This window comes from Primulina tabacum, chromosome 11, assembly GCF_025594145.1.
Source record: "Primulina tabacum isolate GXHZ01 chromosome 11, ASM2559414v2, whole genome shotgun sequence".
Lineage (NCBI taxonomy): Eukaryota > Viridiplantae > Streptophyta > Magnoliopsida > Lamiales > Gesneriaceae > Primulina > Primulina tabacum.
Window position 1 is genome coordinate 40,124,270 of NC_134560.1, and position 22,736 is coordinate 40,147,005.

Consider the following 22,736-nt stretch of genomic DNA (forward strand, 5'->3'; position numbering starts at 1 on the left):
CCTAGTGCGATTTTTTCTGTCCGGATCTTTAACTTTCTGCCTTCACTTCATTATCTTTGGTTCGATTCCTGCAAATTCACCACCACCGACCATGAAGACTGACCATATACATAATCTGACACTTAAATGCATGAAATGTAGATCCGACACACACAAACACTTGCACAATATACTAAAACAAACCAATAAAAACACACACACACACATATATATCCCCCATCACCCGTGCGCTAACCATTTGCATTTGATGCATGCTCGATATTCCATTCCATTCATTGTGGAAGATAGAAATGTTTCTTTTTAAATTCAAATCTTTTAATTTTTATTAAAACTTGCTCTTACTTTTTTCAACACGATAAAATGTGGGTTTTTTTTTTCCCTATGGATAGTATGATGTTTTTATCACTTAACAGTCTAATCAAAGTATCATTACAACATGGATTTTAATATTTTTGCAATGAAACTAGTTATGCTTAAGTTTGTGCTGGGAAAAGAAATAACCATAAGCATCAACGTAGCTTTAAAGAATGAATAATAATTAAGTTTTGTTGTAGAATTAGCAATGATGATATGTTAGTGGTGGTGGTGGTTAATATATGCCTGTATTAATTACTACGACAACTTCATAATGATCAACCATCGAGGAAGCTCGAAAGAATCATGATCCTGTCTAGCTAACTCATTATTTATATATATTTTACAACATAAAAGTCTATATTCCACTAAATAAGGTTACATCGTTGTACTGTTTGTCGATCTCATTTTAATATAATTTAAATACAAATTAAGCCCCCTTTCCCAACTAAAAAAACCGATACATACGGTTCAAATCCACCGTCCTCTGATAAATTCGATATACCTAAAAAGATCCCTTGGCATGCTCCTCACGTAGTACACAATTAAACACACATCTATTATATTCCTTTTGAGAAATCTACATAAATAATGGACTGTTTATTCCTTCTCTTAGTGCTTAAACGAATTAATTGATTAAATTTTATGATTTTTTTTTACTTGGTTTTATAATTATTATCAAGTCCCTTATGTAATATTCCAATCTCTCAGTTTTTTTTTTTTTTAATGAGATGATATACATGCCTTTTTAATTTATACCTCAATCTTTCGTGTTCATACAGCTTTTTCACCCCAACCACATGAATATGATATGATTTAAGATTAGTACGTCTACGTAAATAGTAAATTCCTTGTATATATACACACACACACACACACACACACACACATACACAGAGAGATTTCAAGTGGGTTGGGGTTAAAAGTATAAATACACTTGAATGCCATTTATATAAATTGGTGCCATGCATTATTACTTGCACATGCACCACTATGTCTCTTTAAGCTTTTGCTCTCTCGTGTGATTCCACCAAGTCTACTATAGACACACACACACACACACACACACACACATATGTATATATTTACATTAGTACGTATGAATTAGCAGTAGCACAACTCATGAATTTATGATATAATGAATAGTATTGGGGGTGTAATTATATTAGTATTAATTTGGGGGTAATAAAGTGGCCCTTTTGTTTAATGAGTTTCTTGGAAAGAGATGTACTATACTACTCTACATTACATTATTAATTAATAATCATTAATTAAGGTGGCTCGCTCCTTTATGTTAATAAGTGGGCAATATCGATTAATTCCCACTATTCGACTCACAACTAACCACCAACGAGATTCATTGTTTGCACATTATTATTATTATTATTAAAAAAAGACCCTATTGCATGAGAGTTTAATTAAGATCTTATTGGGAAGCATGCTCTTTTCCTTAATATTGGATACATACCTTTGAAGTTCCCTTCATTAGTGTAAGATATTATCTCTGTCCCAATTCTATAAACTTCATTTATTTTTAAGTTGTTGTAAATATATAATCTATTTTCTATATTTAATAGTATTTTTGTTCTTTTTTTTACTGATATATTCCTCTTAACTAAGTTTTGAAAACGCGCAATTGTATTTTGAATGGATTAAATAAGGATCAAATATAAAGTGTGTTTGTAAATCTTTTTCCGATGCATTTATGAACATGTGTGAAAAAACACGCATGCCTGTATATTTGGTAGGACACTGTCTGGTTGTGAAAAAAAGATTTAAACTAAATTAAGTCCATGTATAATTTAGGAATACGAATATACAAATATTAGGTGTTTGTAATACAAAATTAGAGGTAAATTGTTTATCACGGTTTTTTTTAGAGATGAGGTCAAAATTTCATCTCCAAATGTTTCAACTTTTGTCAATCGCTATGCATTGTTTTTGGAGAAAAAGGTGGTATGAAGTGTGAACGAAAATATGGACCAAGTTTGAATACACAAAACCCATAAAACAAGACGAAGATTACCAAACAGGTGCCACTTTTCTTGCGGTTAAGGGGATTTTCTTTTCCTTTTCCTTTTTTTTTTTTTCAGATTTAAAACCATTTTTTGAAACAACAAAAATTCTCCCATCTTCATTAAAAGCAAGAAAAAGACACCAAATTATCTTCGCTTTCCCTGTTTCCCATCGGAAACATTTGCTTTTCCCTTTAGTATTAGCATCTCAATTTTTGTTTCCTGGCCATTTCAATCTTGAATCTTCGATTTAATTCCTTACTTCTTCCCTTTTTCGTTTTTCATTTTTTTTTAATTTTTAAAAATAAAAAATATATATGATATAACAATTTCTATTCTCCAAAGAGTTGCTCATCGAATAATAAAAAAATATAGCACAAAACAGAGGATTATATGACCATTTGATCTATTGCAGTAACTCCCAAGTTGAACATAACATATATATATATATATATATATATATATATATAAGCATTCGATCACTTTATACCTTGGGATCGAATCTGTCCGTTTGTTTTCATTTCAAATCTTGCTTTCTCCACACATTTGTTTCACATCATCATCATCATCAAACTCCAGAACTTGGAAAGAGACCAAAGTATATTTTGATTTGATAGAAAGTATACCTTAAAATTTTTTGGAGACAATTTATTTAAAGTTAAAAGTAACAAAACCAAAGACGTAATTATCGAATCAAACGACTGACACCAGAACGTTTTGTGGCGTCCAAACGAGTAGTTTCATAGACGGGGAGTTCTTCACAAAATCTGTCAATTCCAAACATGTTCAAATGATCGAGCTCGAATAAGTCCGAGCTCGAGTCGCTGAGTACTCCGTCGTCATCTTCGGTTTTTGTAAACTTGGAAGAAGATTTAATGTGAAATCCCCTCAAAGCATCGTGTGCTTTTCCCTCCCTTAAGCTGGATTTCAACTCTGCTGAAGCATTTGGTTGTGGCAATGGAGGCCTTCCAAATTTATCAGAAATTTCAAGATATATACATTTATGCCCACAAGCACCTGAATCTTCATTAACAATCGGATTATATCTCACCGTTCTCCCATTCCCATTTCTCGACATGCCACTTAAACACGATCTTGTCGCCGATAAACAATCTGGATCAAGTTTTTCTCCCTTCTTCCCATTTGTGTTGTGGAAAAGAGAGTTGAGAAAGCTGGTGAGGCGCCCTCCCGGGGAAATAGGCTGCTTCACTTTCCTGAAATTGGCATATATCTTCGAGGCCCTTGATTTGAACTTGATCATATCATCATCTTTGCTTTTGTTAGTCTGGTTCTCAAGAAAGCCATCAGTTCGAATTGGTTTAGGCCTTGTTTTGCTGGATAAACATGAAACTCTACCCAAGAATTCTGTGTCGGATGATGAAAGTGCACCAGAACTGTAGGAAGAACTCGAACTGAAGAACAAGAAATCGTTGTCTTCTGGGAACAATGTCGGCCTTCTCTTAACTGTGACCAGTTCTTCATCATCATCATCTGTGCTGCAGGTCTTCACAAACCTGAAACCATTTTGCGACATCTTGGCTTCTTTCTTGGGCTTGAAATCTTCGGCATTCACGTCGATGGAGCGGTAGATTTGGTCGAGGAGAGTGGAGGAAAAAGATGGATTGTTCTTGGAATGTCTCCTTGATTTGTAGTTCTCTTCCCCACTACTATTATACATTTTTGTGAGTTTTGTTCTCAAGAGAAATGAAAGAGATGGTTGGCTCTATATATATTTATGTGTGCAGGTGCTCAGCAAGCCAAATTGTTGCATAGATAAAAACCTTAAATATACTTTAGCACCACGATATCAATTTCGCAAGGTTGTTCATGAAATTCATTATGCTGTGTATTGTATATTCTAAATATGTCCCTATTTGATTCAGCCGCTTAAAATAAGGATAAAGGTCGCTCGAGACTAATATTTGTGTTATAAACGTCATGTTATATTGATAAGGGCATGGAGATGTCCATCCATACATATGAGTGTTCATGGGATGGATCATTGAACAACCATCCATTGGATTTTCAAGTGGTTATCATGAAACGTCTGCCCTTTTTATTGCTTTAAAAGTACTAGAAATTTTTTTTTAAATCCTCTAAATATCGGCTTTCCCTAAAATATTTTTATAAAATATTTTGCCGTTTTTAAAATAAAATATCAGCCAACTAGCATTTAAAAATCAAGTGAAATAGTCACAAAATAAAATCGTCTACTGTTTTACCAAACCTAAAGAAAGCAATAATTTGAAAAGAATAGCCCATATTAAACCTCTCAAAAATCTCTCAAAATCATAAATAAATAATCTTAAAAATCTCTAACATAAATCATGAGTCATAATCGTAAATGCGGAAAGATAGAAGCGCTGGTCCTCGGGTTGTGTGCGCCATCAGTCCAGTCAAATCATCCGTCAAGACCTCCCTCAACCTCACCTGCATCCATCACACCTAGTGAGTTTAAAGACTCAACACACCATAATATTTATAACAAATAATACGTAATACAGTCAACATATAACAGTGAAAAATACTTGTACTTAAAATATCGTTTTCATGAAGATGCATGAACTTCAAACATGACCATTTTCATAAATATTTTCATGATGCATAAACTTAAGCATAAACATTTTCATGACATGCATTTCATAAACCTTAACTTTTTTTTCCTTTTTTCCTCAACATGACATGACATAAAACATTTTTCATGATCATAAATATTTTTCCTTTTTCCTTTGTTGCATTCAGATCGTTAATTGTGACTTTCCTCAAACCTCAAAAGTCGATGGATCCATCTACATGTAACCACAATACTGGGCGACGGGGGACACCAGCAACACTCTCACCGGTCAACTGGGCCCTGGCCTATCATGATCGAATAGAAATACGATCGTCGGGGCTCCCTCTGGGGCCTTCTCCCATAAATGGGCTCCCTCTGCGGCCTTCTCCTCTCACGATATTCCCATTCTTACCTCAAACCTCATATCCTCATAACCTCATATTCGCAATAATGGAAACACGATCGTCGGGCTCCCACTGGGACCATCACCCTCACGACATCGCCAACATTAACGAATTAGTCACAATCACTTCACTTCCTTCAACATTTACATTCTCATCACTTTATCAAAATCATGCATAACATAACATTTTGTTTTTGAAACCAAGCATGCAACATGTCTTTTAAATGTCTTCCTTAAATCATAAAAATCCCTTAGACATTTAAAATCATAATTTAATCATGAACATTTCATAAACTTTTAAAAATAATCATAATATCATAAAAATAGTATTTAGGGCACTGCCATGACATTTACTAATTTTTGGTGTAAAATGACCGTTTTACCCCTGGATGTAAAATTTCCCGTTTTGACATTTTCTTAATTTCATTGACTATAACATGTCCCAAATAATTATATAAGCCTACATGAATTTTTTCATATTTTTATTTAGCTTAAATCGAGGACTTTTAAATTAATCTTTAAATAAGACGTATTACTGCGTTTTAATTCCGAATTCAACCAAACCTTAATATAAAATTTCAAAATTCAAAACTTAGGCTTTTAATAATTATTTAAGCTTAAATATAATTTTTCATATTTTAAACTTAGGTTTTAAGAACGAATAGGGAAACGCCTAGTTTTAAGCTTTATAAAATTATGAAAAATTATTAAAAGCCTAATTTTTGAATTTTGGAATTTTATATTAAGGTTTAGTTTAATTCGGGATTAAAACGCAGTAATACGTCTTATTTAAAGATTAATTTAAAAGTCCTCGGTTTAAGCTAAATAAAAATATGAAAAAATTCATGTAAGCTTATATAATTATTTGGGACATGTTATAGTCAATGAAATTAAGAAAATGTCAAAAACGAAAAATTTTACATCCAGGGGTAAAACGATCATTTACACCAAAAAATTAGTAAATGTCATGGCAGTGCTCTAAATGCTATTTTTATGATATTATGATTATTTTTAAAGGTTTATGAAATGTTCATGATTAAATTATGATTTTTAAATGTCTAAGGGATTTTTATGATTTAAGGAAGACATTTAAAAGACATGTTGCATGCTTGGTTTCAAAAACAAAATGTTATGTTATGCATGATTTTGATAAAGTTATGAGAATGTAAATGTTGAAGGAAGTGAAGTGATTGTGACTAATTCGTTAATGTTGGCGATGTCGTGAGGGTGATGGTCCCAGTGGGAGTCCGACGATCGTGTTTCCATTATTGCGAATATGAGGTTATGAGGATATGAGGTTTGAGGTAAGAATGAGAATATCGTAAGAGGAGAAGGCCCCAGAGGGAGCCCATTTATGGGAGAAGGCCCCAGAAGAAGCCCCGACGATCGTATTTCTATTCGATCATGATAGGCCAGGGCCTAGTTGACCGGTGAGAGTGTTGCTGGTGTCACCCGCCACCTAGTACTATGGTTAGATGTAGATGGATCCATCGACTTTTGAGGTTTGAGGAAAGTCACAATTAACGATCTGAATTCAACAAAGGAAAAAGGAAAAATGTTTATGATCATGAAAAATGTTTTATGTCATATCATGTTGAGGAAAAAAGGAAAAAAAGTTAAGGTTTATGAAATGCATGTCATGAAAATATTTATGCTTAAGTTTATGCATCATGAAAATATTTATGAAAATGGTCATGTTTGAAGTTCATGCATCTTCATGAAAACGATATTTTAAGTACAAGTATTTTTCATTGTTATATGTTGACTGTATTACGTATTATTTGTTGTAAAGATTATGGTGTGTTGAGTTTTTAGACTCACTAGGTGTGATGGATGTAGGTGAGGTTGAGGGAGGTCTTGACGGATGATTTGACTGGACTGATGGCGCACACAACCCGAGGACCAGCGCTTCTATCTTTCCGGATTTACGATTATGACTCATGATTTATGTTAGAGATTTTAAAGATTATTTATTTATGCTTTTGAGAGATTTTTGAGAGGTTTAGTATGTGCTATTCTTTTAAAATTATTGCTTTATTTAGGTTTGGTAAAACAGTAGATGATTTTATTTTTTTACTATTTCACTTGATTTTTAGATGCTAGTTGGCTGATGTTTTATTTTAAAAAGGGCAAAATATTTTAAAAAAATATTTTAGGGAAAGCCGATATTTAGAGGATTTTAAAAAAAAATTTCTAGTACTTTTAAAGCAATAAAAAGGGCAGACGTTTCAGTTGGTATCAGAGCAAAGGTCCTGGAAAGGGTTGCCACCATCAGCGCTAGAAAGATCAGTCTTCAAGCCTCAATTTGTAAGTTTACGTGCTTTATATGATTTTATGATGTTACCTGCATAAGTACATGGCTTATATGTTCACGTCACATGTTTAATAGCATTATGATGATAAATGTTTTATATGCCCTAGAACTTTTATACGTGATATGATATGAAATAAGAAATTATTTGATTTCAACGCATGTTGGTTTTGTGGTGGAATTGGACTATGTTGATTTTTGGGTATTAGTATTGACATTCTACTTTTTGGGGTATAAGTTAATCATGAATATTATGAATGCTTTGAGACACGTAGATTTTCTAAGAAAATATTATGATCCATGGTTACTAGTCGAATTAATTTTTGGGAATTAGACGCGAGGAATAATGATTTAAGGATTTGCAACGATTTGGGAGTAAGAAAATGTTTAAATTGGGATTTTAAGTTTTGATGAAGGGTAAGATTATTATGAGAATTGATTTTTGGGTAAATAAGTTTAAAATTATCGAAATTATGTTATGAGAAACTCGTAGCAGAAAATTGAGAATGCCAAGAACTTATGGGTTAATCGTAGGATTTTTGAAATTAAGAACCAATTAGGATGATTTTTGAGGAAAATTAAGAATTTGTTTTGCAATTATTACGGAATTTGGGGACTAGTTTATCAATAAGTGAGGATTGAATGAGTTAATTGATAAGAGTTTTTGATAATTTAGACTTTTAAGAATATTTGGAACTTTGGGATATCTTGGTTACAGTGTTATATGGAATGTTGATCATGGGTTTTTAAGGATGAATCGATATTAGGCTTGAAAAATCTAAGAATTTGAAGGTGTGTTTGGGATTTTAAGATTTAAATTGATAAGTTGATGAATATTTTGGGTATAAAATAAGGAAAATAATATACGATAAGTATGGTCATCCATCTTTTAATATTGGGAATCATAAGAAAAATTGAAATTTGAGGTTATAATAGTATAGCACTAAGTTATTATGGGTTTCCTTAAGTTGCAAATCGCAAATAAGGATTTAAAAGGAAAATTTAATTGGGATCAAGGGGACGTAAGGACCTCCTAGATTTTAAGTTTTATTAGAGTAGCGCAGCGGAAGCGTGGATTTTTGGGATACTAGAACTGAATCTAAACTCTGGGTTATTAAGGATAAGCGAATTTCGAGGACGAAATTCAATTCAGGGGGGAAGATTGTAACGCCCCGAAAATTTAAAAGTACACGCGAACCACATGCATGCAATTATTAAATTCTTTGTGTATTTCAATTAAATAATTTAATTGCATTAATTAATTATGTGGTGCATTTTTACATGTTTAAAATATATTTTTCTACATGGTTGCGTTAAAATGTATTTTTAAAGGATATTCGAGTTGCGATCGAGGAACGGAGACCGAGGGCTGAAAAATGAAAAATGTTTTTATTAAATAATTGTTTTTGATTATTTAAAATATGGTTGATGCTTTTTATTATTTTTGAAGATATGAGGTTTTGAGGTGATTTTATACGCCGGGACGTAATTTTTATCGGTGTTGGATTTCAACAAAAATACGAACCTTTTGGCAACCCGGCTATTAAATTCATAAACTATTTTTACAAAAACTATTTTAATATTTTAATTAAATTCTAATTAAACATTAATGGGCCTAAATTTATGCTTAATTGGCCTAAGCTTAATTAAGGAATTATTAACTATAAAATAAGCTAAACCCACACCAAACCCTCACTTATCACACGCCACTTTCATAATTCAGCACACCAATTCCCCCAAATCATAATACACTGATACACACAGAGAATATTTTGAAGAGAAACGTTCGAAATTTCAAGGAGGATTCAGCCTAGGTTTTTTGTCGCCGTTCTTCGCAATCGTCAACGTAAATTCGTGCGTAAATTACGCAAAGGCACGCCTTAATCTCCTTTTTCTCATCTTTCACACCATATTATTTGTTTGATACATGATTGCATGCAAAACATGATACAACTTTTATATTTTCGTTTTTATGGCTATACATGCACAAAACTAGTGTTTTCATCTTTTAAAACTCCTCATAATGATGCACAAAGGGGCTGCCATGGTAGGGATACTTGAAGAGATGTTTTTTCACATGTTTAAGGGTCCCTAGGTGTATGTTTAAGGGCTGAAAAAAATAGGGAAGGAATAAAAACGAAAATAGACTCCTTAAGGGAAATGACTCTTCGACTAGGAGTCTTTGAGGGTTACGGCTGCTAGCTGCAGTTAGAGAGGGTCCAGTAGACTTAAGTGGGCTGCATAGGAGGGATGGCTAGAGGCTGGACATGGTGGATAAGGGCTGGAGGCGAAGCTAGTCTAGGTTCGAATCATATTAGGACTAGGACTCTTGTGCAGAAAAATTCAGTAGCTTCCTAGGCTTGTTCAAGGGACTTAATGGGCTGGAATTTGGTTGTATATGGTTTAGTTAGGTGTTATTAAGCTTTGGTCCAAGTTTGGTAAATTTTGGTTAAGTTTCGAGTCCATACGAGTCAAAACTAGGAAGTACGTCTAAGTTTAAGAACTGAATAGGGAAACGCCTAGTTTTAGGCTTTATAAAATTATGAAAAATTATATTTAAGCTTAAATAATTATTAAAAGCCTAAGTTTTGAATTTGGGAATTTTATATTAAGGTTTAGTTTAATTCGGGATTAAAACGCAGTAATACGTCTTATTTAAATATTAATTTAAAAGTCCTCGATTTAAGCTAAATAAAAATATGAAAAAATTCATGTAGACTTATATAATTATTTGGGACATGTTATAGTCAATTAAATTAAGAAAATTTTAAAAACGGGAAATTTTACATCCAGGGGTAAAACGGTCATTTTACACCAAAAAATTAGTAAATGTCATGGCAGTGCCCTAAATGCTATTTTTATGATATTATGATTATTTTTAATGGTTTATGAAATGTTCATGATTAAATTATGATTTTTAAATGTCTAAGGGATTTTTATGATTTAAGAAAGACATTTAAAAGACATGTTGCATGCTTGGTTTCAAAAATAAAATGTTATGTTATGCATGATTTTGATAAAGTGATGAGAATGTAAATGTTGAAGGAAGTGAAGTGATTGTGACTAATTCGTTAATGTTGGCGATGTCGTGAGGGTGATGGTCCCAGTGGGAGCCCGACGATCGTGTTTCCATTATTGCGAATATGAGGTTATGAGGATATGAGGTTTGAGGTAAGAATGAGAATAACGTGAGAGGAGAAGGCCCCAGAGGGAGCCCATTTATGGGAGAAGGCCCCAGAAGGAGCCCCGACGATCGTATTTCTATTCGATCATGATAGGCCAGGGCCCAGTTGATCGGTGAGAGTGTTGCTGGTGTCCCCCGCCGCCCAGTACTGTGGTTACATGTAGATGGATCCATCAACTTTTGAGGTTTGAGGAAAGTCACAATTAACGATCTGAATTCAACAAAGGAAAAAGAAAAATGTTTATGATCATGAAAAATGTTTTATGTCATGTCATGTTGAGGAAAAAAAAGAAAAAAAGTTAAGGTTTATGAAATGCATGTAATGAAAATGTTTATGCTTAAGTTTATGCATCATGAAAATATTTATGAAAATGGTCATGTTTGAAGTTCATGCATCTTCATGAAACGATATTTTAAGTACAAGTATTTTTCACTGTTATATGTTGACTGTATTACGTATTATTTGTTATAAAGATTATGGTGTGTTGAGTTTTTAGACTCACTAGGTGTGATGGATGCAGGTGAGGTTGAGGGAGGTCTTGACGGATGATTTGACTGGACTGATGGCGCACACAACCTGAGGACCAGCGCTTCTATCTTTCCGCATTTACGATTATGACTCATGATTTATGTTAGAGATTTTTAAGATTATTTATTTATGATTTTGAGAGATTTTTGAGAGGTTTAATATGAGCTATTCTTTTCAAATTATTGCTTTCTTTAGGTTTGGTAAAACAGTAGACGATTTTATTTTGTGACTATTTCACTTGATTTTTAAATGCTAGTTGGCTGATGTTTTATTTTAAAAAGGGCAAAATATTTTATAAAAATATTTTAGGGAAAGCCGATATTTAGAGGATTTAAAAAAAAATTTCTTAGTACTTTTAAAGCAATAAAAAGGGCAGACGTTTCATATCACTTATCAAGTTTAATAGTTTGCGGTTATGATTGTACATCATTAGTCATTTGAGTCGGGACAACATAGATGCTCAACGTACTAAGGCTACACTCTGACTCGTCTATCGACTCGAGGAGGATAATTAGGTGGCGAGATTGAGTATAGTCCCGACATACGTATGAGCCATTACATTGTAATCGAGGATTGACCGTTCACCTGTGTGTGTGAATATCCTATGTGATTTGATGAGTTAATAGTGCAAAGAATATCTGGTCAGAGTAAGATATGTACATTAGGGAAGATGGTTATCTTGTTGCGTATCTGATGCCACTATTATTAATCAAAGATACATCACTTAATTATCTAATTCATTTGCAACGCTCGATATATCAATGATTGCAGATTTGATCGAGATATATGTGTTGAAGAGACCGTACTGTATACTAACTATAACATATTGGTTCTTGAAAGACTATTATTGATACCTAATGGATCATAGTGTGATGCTATAAGATGATCTTATCATGATATGATGAGTGTTATCAAACTCGAGTTCTGACATTCTTGTGATCAAAGGGTTGATGGATGGAATGGGGTGAACAAGGGTAAACCCACATAAGAAACAAGTGTTGTTTCGAATCACATGAATTGTGAACCCACAACTAGTTGTATCCCTAAACCATTGAGGGTCACACAAGTATTAAAATTTACATTCTCATTGAGATAATCAAATTCAAAGAGTTTGAATTTGACGACTTTAGTTTTATGGGGATCAAAAGTATTGCTTATAAAGGAATTTATAAGTAGATTTCATTATTGGGAGTTATGAAAGTTAGATTATCTGGTAATTAAATGAGGATACTGCAACTGCCAAATTCAGTGAAGGAGTTCACAAAATAAGAAGCTGTAAAAAATGAATTAGTGAAAATTTTTGTTTTTCAAAATTTTCGTTTTCCATTATATGAACGAGATTTGTACCATCGTCACATCAGCATTGTGCGATCGTCGATCAGAGTTACAATTAGTTCACAATTATTTAATTAGTGAATTTAGAATATTCTAATTAAATAACAATTGACTAGTAGTGATTACCATGTAAATGTTTCTAAAATTAATTAATTAATTGATTAATTAAATATGGTTATTTAATTATATTATATCATGTATTATCAAGAGTTGATAATTATTTAATTATGTCTGGTATTTTCAAGAGTGAAAAATATAATATGAGAATTTTAAATAATGAGAATTACAGAATTCTTATTCAAGTAGAATCCTGGTGGGATCGAGAGATTGAGTTTATTAAATATATATTTTCAAAAGTTGATAAAAAAAACAGGACAAATAACACACAACAACAGTTTGAAATCTCTCTCTTCGTACACAAATCTCAACCACCAGCCTTTGGAGGAACTCACGTCCTATCATCACCACAGCACTGCCATTGTCCTTTGCATGTCGTCATGATGCCGCATTGACGCCTGTCCTCTGGTGATTATTCTCAACGTGAAAATTTCATTAAGAATTCTAGTGCGATCTTGACGAGAAACACGGTTTCTAATCGTGGACCTAATTCGGAGAATTGAAAAAGATGTTTATTCCAGTAGATCGTTTGTAGAGATATACAAGAAGGGTTATTACCGCCTAAACAATAGGATAGTTGGAGTCAAGGTTTATAACACAAAGGTAAATTAAACTAATCACCCTATGAATATTTAATTGAATCATACGACGCTCAAGGGAGTTTTGATAGTCAAAACAGAAAATTTAAACTTACGTTGCTCAGTGGGTGTGAGAAATGTACTCCAATAATGATATCAGATACAATGTTTCTCTATATCATATGATCTGTTTTTTATTATTTAAATCGTGTTGAGTAACTTATTTCTAATAGCTTAAAATAATCTTTCAAAAAATTACTTGTGCCATGACAATCTGTTGGAAACTTAATTTCGGAGTTTGACAAATTAAGCGTGAAAAGATTGAACAACTGATCAAGAAAACTGAATTGAAGATTAGTAACTGATAGTTGCCCGAACTGAAGAATCAAAGGCAAATGAACTGATCAAGCTAACTGAAGCAGTGCAAACAACTGGTCGATTCAGTTGAGACTGATCACTTAAACAACAATCAGTTGAGAATGATTAGTTACACACTAATCAGTTAATCTTATCGACTAAAGAAGTCTACTGATTCATCAGCTTTACACGTCACTAGTTAAAGGATGTAGCCAACAAAAGACATTTTGTACAGAAGCAGTGGGAATGCCGCATTTCAAAAAAGCTGTAGTGTACGACTGTCAGAAGAATGTTGACGTGACTATACAACGAATATAAAGATTCAAAAGTATTCATTGTTACCGTTGGAAGCAAAGCCTATAAATAGCCGAGAAGTTCAGCTGAGAAGAGGTTACCGAGTTACCTAGTTATTGAAACCTCATTACAAGTTTAGCAAAACTCTGCACATATTCTTTCAAGCTTAGTTTCAAAAGCTCACGCTTATTATACATATCAATAGCTTTCAGGCTATACATTGAGCTAAAAGCACAAACACTTATTGTTGTCTTATTCGATCTTGTAGAGATCAGTTGTGCCAAGAAATTACACATCAGTTAAGTACTGATAAATTGTATTGATACTAAGAGTTTCAGTCTTGACAGTGTTAAGTTTAAACTGAAGTGGGTTTGTACAAATCATTGTATAGATAAAAGTCTTTTAGTGAATATTCTATCTTCGAGATAGAAGAGGGTGACGTAGGAGTATTTGAAATCTCAGAACATCCACAAATCTTGCGTTATTTCTTATCAGTTATATTCTATATGTCCTTCAATTATTTCCGCACTGTTATTAAGTTAACTGATTGACATTGACAACAAGATTCGTGAACTCAGTTTATCACTAAACTGATTCAACCATCGAAGAAGTTGTGAAAATTATCAAGTGTTTATTCAAATCCCCCTTCTAAACACTTTTTCATACCCAACCGTTCCTAACAAGTGGTATCAGAGCAGTTGAATCTTGTTTCTGAATATTTCTTATCTACAAAATCTGATTACCATGTCTTCCTTCAACAAAATTCCACTTTTCTCCATAGAAGAATTCGATGAGTGGAAAATTAGAATGCAGTCTAATCTAGCTGCACAAGATGATGACATGTGGTACGTTATCACTGACGGACCATGAAAATATTGAAAGCTAATACTGCTGTTGCCATAACTTATGGTGCACCATATCGCATTGAAAAGCCCAGAGAAGAATGGACAGCAGAAGATAAGAGGAAAGCCAACCTAGACAATGTGGCTAAATATATTTTGTATAAAACCTTGGATAAGGTAACATTCAGTAAGATCAAGCTCTTCTTAGGGAGAAATTAATTCAGCTGTGCGAGGGCAATGAACAAACTAAAGAAAACAAACTCTCTGTTGCTGTTCAAAAGTTTGACAACATCAAAATGAAGATTGGAGAGTCTATGAACGAATATGATGAGAGAGTCAGCGGCATCATAAATAAACTGAATGCACTTGGAAAAGTGTATTCAAACAAAGAAGTTGCGCTGAAGGTGGTCCGAGGTCTTCCCAAGGAGTGGGATGTCAAAACCATGGCCATGAGAGAATCAAATGACCTGAATAAGGTCGAACTACATGATTTGTTTGCTGATCTAAAAGACTGTGAGTTTGAGCTGCAAACAAGATAAGAAGAACATTCTACACCAGCGGCTACAACCGCTCTTATTTCTCACAGACTGGAACCAATTGGTTCAGTTGAGAAGACTGCTGATCAGCTGAGTAATGACGCAATGTCATTATTTGTAAAAAAAATTGGAAAATTCATGAGGAGAAACCAGGGACCCTACCAACGAAATTATCAAAAGATTAATTCCAATGAAGAACCAAACTCCTACTTCAACTATGGAAAGCAATGTCACTTTATTGTTGACTGTCCAAAACCAAAGAAGGACAACAGACATTCAACCGATAAAGGGAAGAAATCAGCTGAATACAAGAGAAGAGAAATGAATGATAAAATATCATTCAAGAAGAAACACAAAGTACTGCTAGCTGAAGAGAGAAAATCTAAATGGACAGAGACTGACAGTGAAAAGTCAGATTCAGAAAGCTTGGTCAGCTCAAGTGATGATGAAGAAAATGTTAAGTGCTTGATGGCAAATGAGGCAGAAATGGAGTCAACAAGTGAACATGTATTTGACTTCAGCTCTACTGATTTTACACGAGAAGAACTCATTGACACTTTGCATGACATGGTGAATGAGTATAACAAACTTGCTCGCTCTTTTGAAAAAGCTAAAGCTGAGCAAACTGATCCCATAAACAACAAAACTGAAACTGATGAGTCAGTTGAATTGTTGAGTCTAAGAAGAGATATTACAAAGCAAAAGGCTGAAATGAGTGAGAGCCAATATTTGATTCACCAGTTGAAAAACGAAATTTCAAAACAAACTGACTCGATTCGAGCTTAGAATAAGTCATCAGTCACGTTGACTGAAATAGAGAATTTGAAAAAATCAATTACTGATAGAACAGTTTTAGGCTTCAATAGCATTGAAGAAACCTCTGTAAGTGATACAATGCCTAAGTTGAATGAGCACAAAGGTAAATACATTAACTTTGTGAAATCAACTGTGGTACAAGAAATATTTGAACCAAGTAAACCTACTGTCCAACCGATTAAACCAAAGAACAAAGCTAAATGGTTTTGAATTGGGTATAGCCCAAAGAGTTCAACTGATTCAAGAAGCTGGTCACCTAAAAGGTTCAGCTGCAAAAATCAAAACTCTTAGGATAGCTATTACAATTACTACAATTGTAAGTCAGCTCAAAGAATATATCGGGTGAACAAGCAGCTGAAAAAGGTTAACAATCATGCTATTTCATCCGCACACCACACACCTAACACACACAAACCAGGAAAAGTTATTTGGAACACAACAACTGGAAAGTCAGTTAGACTGATCTAAGTCTGGGTTCCTAAAGGACTAATCAGTCTAGGACCCAAATAGATGTGGGTACCAAAATTATATATTGTGTGTAATTGCAGTTGACATGTACAACAAAAGAATCAATTTGGTACTGGTATAGTGGATGCTCACGTCACATGACAAGGGATGCAAATTTGTTATCCCAACTGATCAAATACACTGGTCCAAACATCAGTTTTGGAGACAACTCCAAAGGTAAATCTGTGGGTTAGGGTAAGATTATTCTTGGTAACATTATCAATAAAGATGTCTTACTGATTGATAATTTGAAGTATAAATTGATTAGCATCAGTTAGTTATGTGACAATAATTTCTTAGTTCAGTTCAACAAACACACGTACACAGTTAAGAGCTCAACTGATGAAATAATCGTAACTGGTGATCGTTATGGAAATACTTATAGAGTGAGTTGGACTAATCAACCTAATGCACCAGTATGTTTTGTAGCTTCAAAATCTTCCAAAAAACTTGTTGTGGCATAAAAGGTTGAACCATCTAAACTTTAAGTCTATTGCTCATCTGTGTAACCATGATCTTGAAACTGGTCTGCCTAAAATAGATTTTTCAAAATACAAAATTTGTTCAGCATGTCAGTTTGGTAAACAAGTAAGATCTTCTTTAAAAAATAAGGGTAGTAAATATTTCTCTAGATACTTAGAACTGCTGCATATGGATCTTTTTGGTCCAATGCCAGTCATGAATTTATGAGGAATGAAATAAACCTTGGTAATCGTTGATGATTTTTCAAAATTTACTTGGGTTATCTTTCTTAAATCAAAAGACCAAACTGCTGCACAACTAATTAAGCTTTTTAAAAGATTATTAAATGAAAAATTAGTTGAAATTGACATAATAAGGTCTGATCAAAGGACCGGACTTGTCAATCAAAATCTTTCTCAATTTTTAGAAAAGACTGGAATTAATCATGAGTTATCAGCAGCTAGATCTCCTCAGTAAAATGGTGCATCTGAGAGAAGAAATCGAACTCTTAAAGAAGCTGCTAGAACAATGTTTGCTAATTCTGGCATTTCTCAAAAATTTTGGGCAGAAGCAGTAAACACTGCAAGTTACACTCAGAACAGATCAATGATTAACAAAAATCATTTGAAAACGCCATATGAGATCTGGCATGGACATAAAAGTGTGGTGTTCTATTTCAGAATATTCGGCTGTAGATGTTATATTCACAATAATTGCAAAAATTATTTAAAAGCATTTGATGCGAAATCTGCAGAAGGAATATTTTTGGGTTATTTATCAGTTAGTAAAGCTTATAGAGTCTTTAATAAATTATCTTTGAATGTAGAAAAATCGATTCATGTTGTATTTGATGAATCAGGACTAACTGATAAGCCAACTGATCCAGTTGAGCTAGATGATAGTGAAGAAGAAGTTCATATCAATCGAAATCCCCTTTAAACACCTGAACCAGAGGTACTGGATCAATCAGTCGAACAAGGAATTGTTCCTAATAATCAGTTGGTAGAGCAAAACGATGATATTCAAATACCAACTGAAGCAGCTGCAACTGAAACTGAAGAGAACATTCGGTTACCAACTGAAACAGTTGCTGAAATCGACCCAACCAATGCTGAATACAGATGGACAAAATCACATCCACCAGAACTGGTGATAGGTAATCCATCTGATCTGGTAAGAACTCGAAATCATATGATTAATTTATTTATTTATTCAGAATTTGTTTCCCAACTGGAACCAAAGAAAAATGATGAAGATCTTGCTGATCCTAACTAGATAAATGCTATGCAAGAAGAGCTAAATCAGTTTATTCATAACAATGTCTGAATTTAGTTCCAAGATCAGTTTCACCATTATAGGTATAAAGTGAATATACAGGAACAAACTGAACGAAGGTGGTTCAGTTGTGCGCAATAAAGCGAGGCTTGTAGCACAAGGGTATAGGCATGAAGAAAGAATTGATTACGACGAGACATATGCACCAGTTGCAAGACTAGAAGCAATCAGAATGTTCCTTGCTTATGCATCATACAAAGACTTCAAAGTCTACCAAATGGATGTCAAGAGTGCATTCTTAAATGGTCAGTTGTAGGAAGAAGTGTATGTTGAACAACCACTATGTTTTATTAATCACTCTCTTCCTGATCATATTTATTACCTGAAAAAATATTTGTATGGTTTTAAACAAGCTCCCAGAGCTTGGTATGAGACCTTATCAAAATACTTAACTGATCATGACTTCATTGTTGGAACAATGGATAAGACTTTGTTCAAATTTACAAAAAACGATCATATTTTACTTGTGCAAATATACGTTGATGATATTATTTTTCGGTCAACTAACCCCAAATTGTGTGAAAAATTTGCCAAGTTAATGCAGGAAAAGTTCTAGATGAGTATGATGGGTGAACTGACATTCTTTCTTGGACTGCAAGTGAAGCAACTGGAGGCTGGTACTTTTATTGGTTAGATGAATACACGAAGGAACTGCTTAAGAAATTTGGCATGGAAACATGTTCAGCTGCAAATACTCCCATGAGCTCATCGATTAAATTAGATAAAGATGAAGGGAGAATATCAGTCGAGACGTCACTCTACAGAGGTTTAATCGGTTCTTTATTATACCTAACTGCTAGTCGTCTTAATATTGTATTTGCTGTTTGCATGTGTACTAGATTTCAAGCTGATCCTAAGCAATCACATTATTCAGCTGCCAAACGCATATTGAAATATCTAAAAGGCACACAAAATGTGGGTCTATGGTATGCTAAGGACTCATCTTTCAATTTAGTTGGCTATTCAGATGCATATTATGCAGGATGTAAGCTTGATCGTAAAAGCACCAGTGGGTCATGTCAGTTTCTAGGAGACCGACTGATGTCATGGTTCATCAAGAAGCAAACATCCATAGCAATTTCCACAACTGAAGCAGAATATCTAGCTGCTGTGCTCAACTGATCTGGATTCAACAACAATTGAAAGATTATGGAGTCATTGCAGAAGAATCACCAATCTTCTGTGATAATACAAGCACGATTGCGATCACATACAATCCAGTTCTTCACTCCAGGACCAAACACATTGATGTCAGGCATCACTTCATCAGAGACCATGCTTTAAAGAAGGCAATAAGGCTGGAGTACATCTCAACTGAACAACAAGCAGCTGACATCTTCACTAAACTATTACCCGAGACTAAGTTTTCTTACTTTCGTAACATTCTTGGTTTAATTGATTTGTCTTAATATTAGTTGCATTATTATGTCAGCTAAGTGATGTTAGTCAGTGGTTATTCAGTTGTTATTAATTGTTTTTCAGTTTGTATCAGTTAGAATGCAAAAGTAATTAAAGCAGTAAAGAATGGACAAACATTGACTGAAATAAGCTTTTTATTAATGAAAACGATTAGCTATTACATTTTCTATTTCCTTTTCTACTGCAATCAGCCAGTAGTTCATCCATGCGGATAACTTGCCGGTGGCAGTTTTCATGAACTTATCTGAAAAAACAATGTTTTTCAGAGTCCTCTGCTCCTTGAGAAGCATTAGGTGGTAGACACCTTCTTCTGTGAAGATGTCTGAAGCTTGAGTGACGTTGAGGTGTCACACATACTTATTTTCAGTTGCCACTCACTTTCTAGTGACAACATGTCCCTTCTCTTGGAAGGACCTGAATTTTTGTCAAGGTTGACAATGTCTTCTCAAAGACGAGGTCCTCTATTTTCAACTTTCGAGCAGCTTCAATGGATCGCTGGAACTCCTCAGCCATATGCAATTGCTGAGAACTGCTTGATGCATCCATTTGCTGTTGTTGTAATTTATGTTATATGCTGAAATATTTAACTAATATTGTGACTAACCATTTCACTCTTATTTATAGATAAGCTTCGAGTCATCTGAAGAGACACATTTGTTATCTCCGACGATTCAGCTTCCAAGGATAAGAATTCTCCAAGGATAAGAATATCTTATATTTAAGCGATATATTTAAGGGAAAATTGTTGACTTGACTTTATACTATTTACATTATTTTATGTCAGTTAGTATTATTAGTCAATTGGTTATCAGTCAGCTTGCAAAGAGAACATAACAGTAAAACTGATGAATAGCAATGAACTGAAATAGAAATTTTATTGATAATATCTCTCTGCTATTACACAGTTTAATTCCATCTCTACTGCATTTAGCATAATGGATAACCAGCTGGACATTTCCTCATAAATTTTACTAAAATCTTCCGTGAAGGCAATTTTTTCCACTATACTATATTCTTTGTTGAGCATTAGGTAGTACAGACCTTCATCAGTTACAAGGTCTGAAGTATGCATGACTGAGAGACGATGCTTATACTTGATTTCAGTTGCTTTCTGTTCATCAGTTGCAAATAATTTATCTCTCTGAATAGTCTGCAGATCATGAACCTTCGTCCAGATGGACATTACTTTATCAAAGATAAAGTCTTCGATATCAATCCTCCAAGTTTCCACGAATGAAAGCCTTCCTGAAAGATTAGATTTCTTGGAACTGCTTGCTTAGCCCATCTGAAATTGATTCATATTATCTGCTAAAATGTTTTGTGTCCGATAAATTTGATCTTATTGATAGACAGACTCTAATTGAAGAAACTAAAGAAATGAAGAGACATCAGTCAATTGGATGCAATTAATTCATCAAGGATGAGATTCTTTTAATCTCTTTACTTATATGCATTTATTTAGGGGGAATATCGATATTAAATTGGTTAACTGATAAAACAATAGTCAGTTGGTCTTCAACTAAACTGATTAAGTTCTCAACTGATCACTCAGTTATTGACATAACTGGTCTTATCCATAAGTTGATTGATTAGCGATAAGAATTCCATATTAAATGATGGGACTGATAAGATTACGCATTAATTAGGCCTTTCATTGAATAGTAATTGAACATGTGGCCCCACGTAGTCTAAGCATTTTTCATTCACGATCACACACATCATACACACGTTTTTAACTCAATTAATCTTGAACTAACACGTGTCCGAAAATTCGAACAGTCACCAACATAAGAAATGAACCCGCTTCATTTCAGTTCTTTACGAGCATTTGAATTTACAGAGCATATCAAACTACCAAAGTTTTTTCTCTTAAGCAGATCCTCAAAACAACTCAAAAATGGCAAGTCAAATCCCCGCTTACATTCTAAATGCTATGGCCATTTATTTTGATTCAGTCATTTTTGTTAAGGATGAATCCATTCTAAGCAGTCTTTCTGAAGTTGGAAGCAGCTGGATTGAAGAAGTTTCTTGGGTCATCTACTCAGGAAATCTATTCTAAAGAGATTCAAGACTTCTACGACAACGGATACATCTCTGCTGAAGGGAAAATCACAACCACTGTCAGCAGTAAGTTGCTGGTTTTAGATGAAGAATCTTTCAGCACCTTTTTCCAACTGCCTTCGGATGGTCTTTCTCACTTCTCTGAAGTGAAAGTTGCTGACATTGAGGAGATTTTAACACTTTTATCTGATGATGGGAGGAAGATAAAATTATCTGATCCCAAGAAAGAGCTCAAATATGAATATCAGCTATTGGCAGACATAGTGGCCAAGGGTGTTCTAGCAAAGGCGAGCTCTTTTGCTGCCCTCACCCTTGAGAAATTTCAAGTTATGGCTGCTGTGATAAATGGACGGAAACTGAACTGGTTGGCCATTATTTTCAACACTCTGAAGAATATGATTCAGTCAACCAAACAGTCCAAAGGCTATGCCATGCCTATCAGCTTCATCTTGAAAAGCAAATGTTTGGTGGATGACTCAGCTGAAAAGTCATCCAAATACAAAGTTTTCACTGATAAGAATGTTTAGCCACCAAAGACAAAGCTGAACATCTCTTCTGAGCAGTTTTTGAAAGTCAAAAAGAAGATTAGGACGCAGGCAGCTTCCAAATCAATCAAGAAGACAAAGGACTTGGCTAAGTCAAAGAAAACAATCAAGAGAAAATTGATTGTAAGTGAAACTGAAACTGAATCGGAGAAAACCCCTTCTCCGAAAATTATGAAAAAGCC

General features: G+C 34.0%; 1 protein-coding gene across 1 annotated transcript; it reads right to left on the reverse strand.

The window, feature by feature from the left end:
- Positions 1 to 2,914: 2,914 nt before the first annotated feature.
- LOC142518864 (protein BIG GRAIN 1-like A) lies at positions 2,915 to 4,085 on the reverse strand. Its single transcript, XM_075621689.1, has one exon. The coding sequence runs from the start codon at positions 4,045 to 4,047 to the stop codon at positions 3,055 to 3,057; it is 993 nt and encodes a 330-aa protein (XP_075477804.1). The 5' UTR covers positions 4,048 to 4,085; the 3' UTR covers positions 2,915 to 3,054.
- Between the last annotated feature and the right edge of the window lie 18,651 nt (positions 4,086 to 22,736).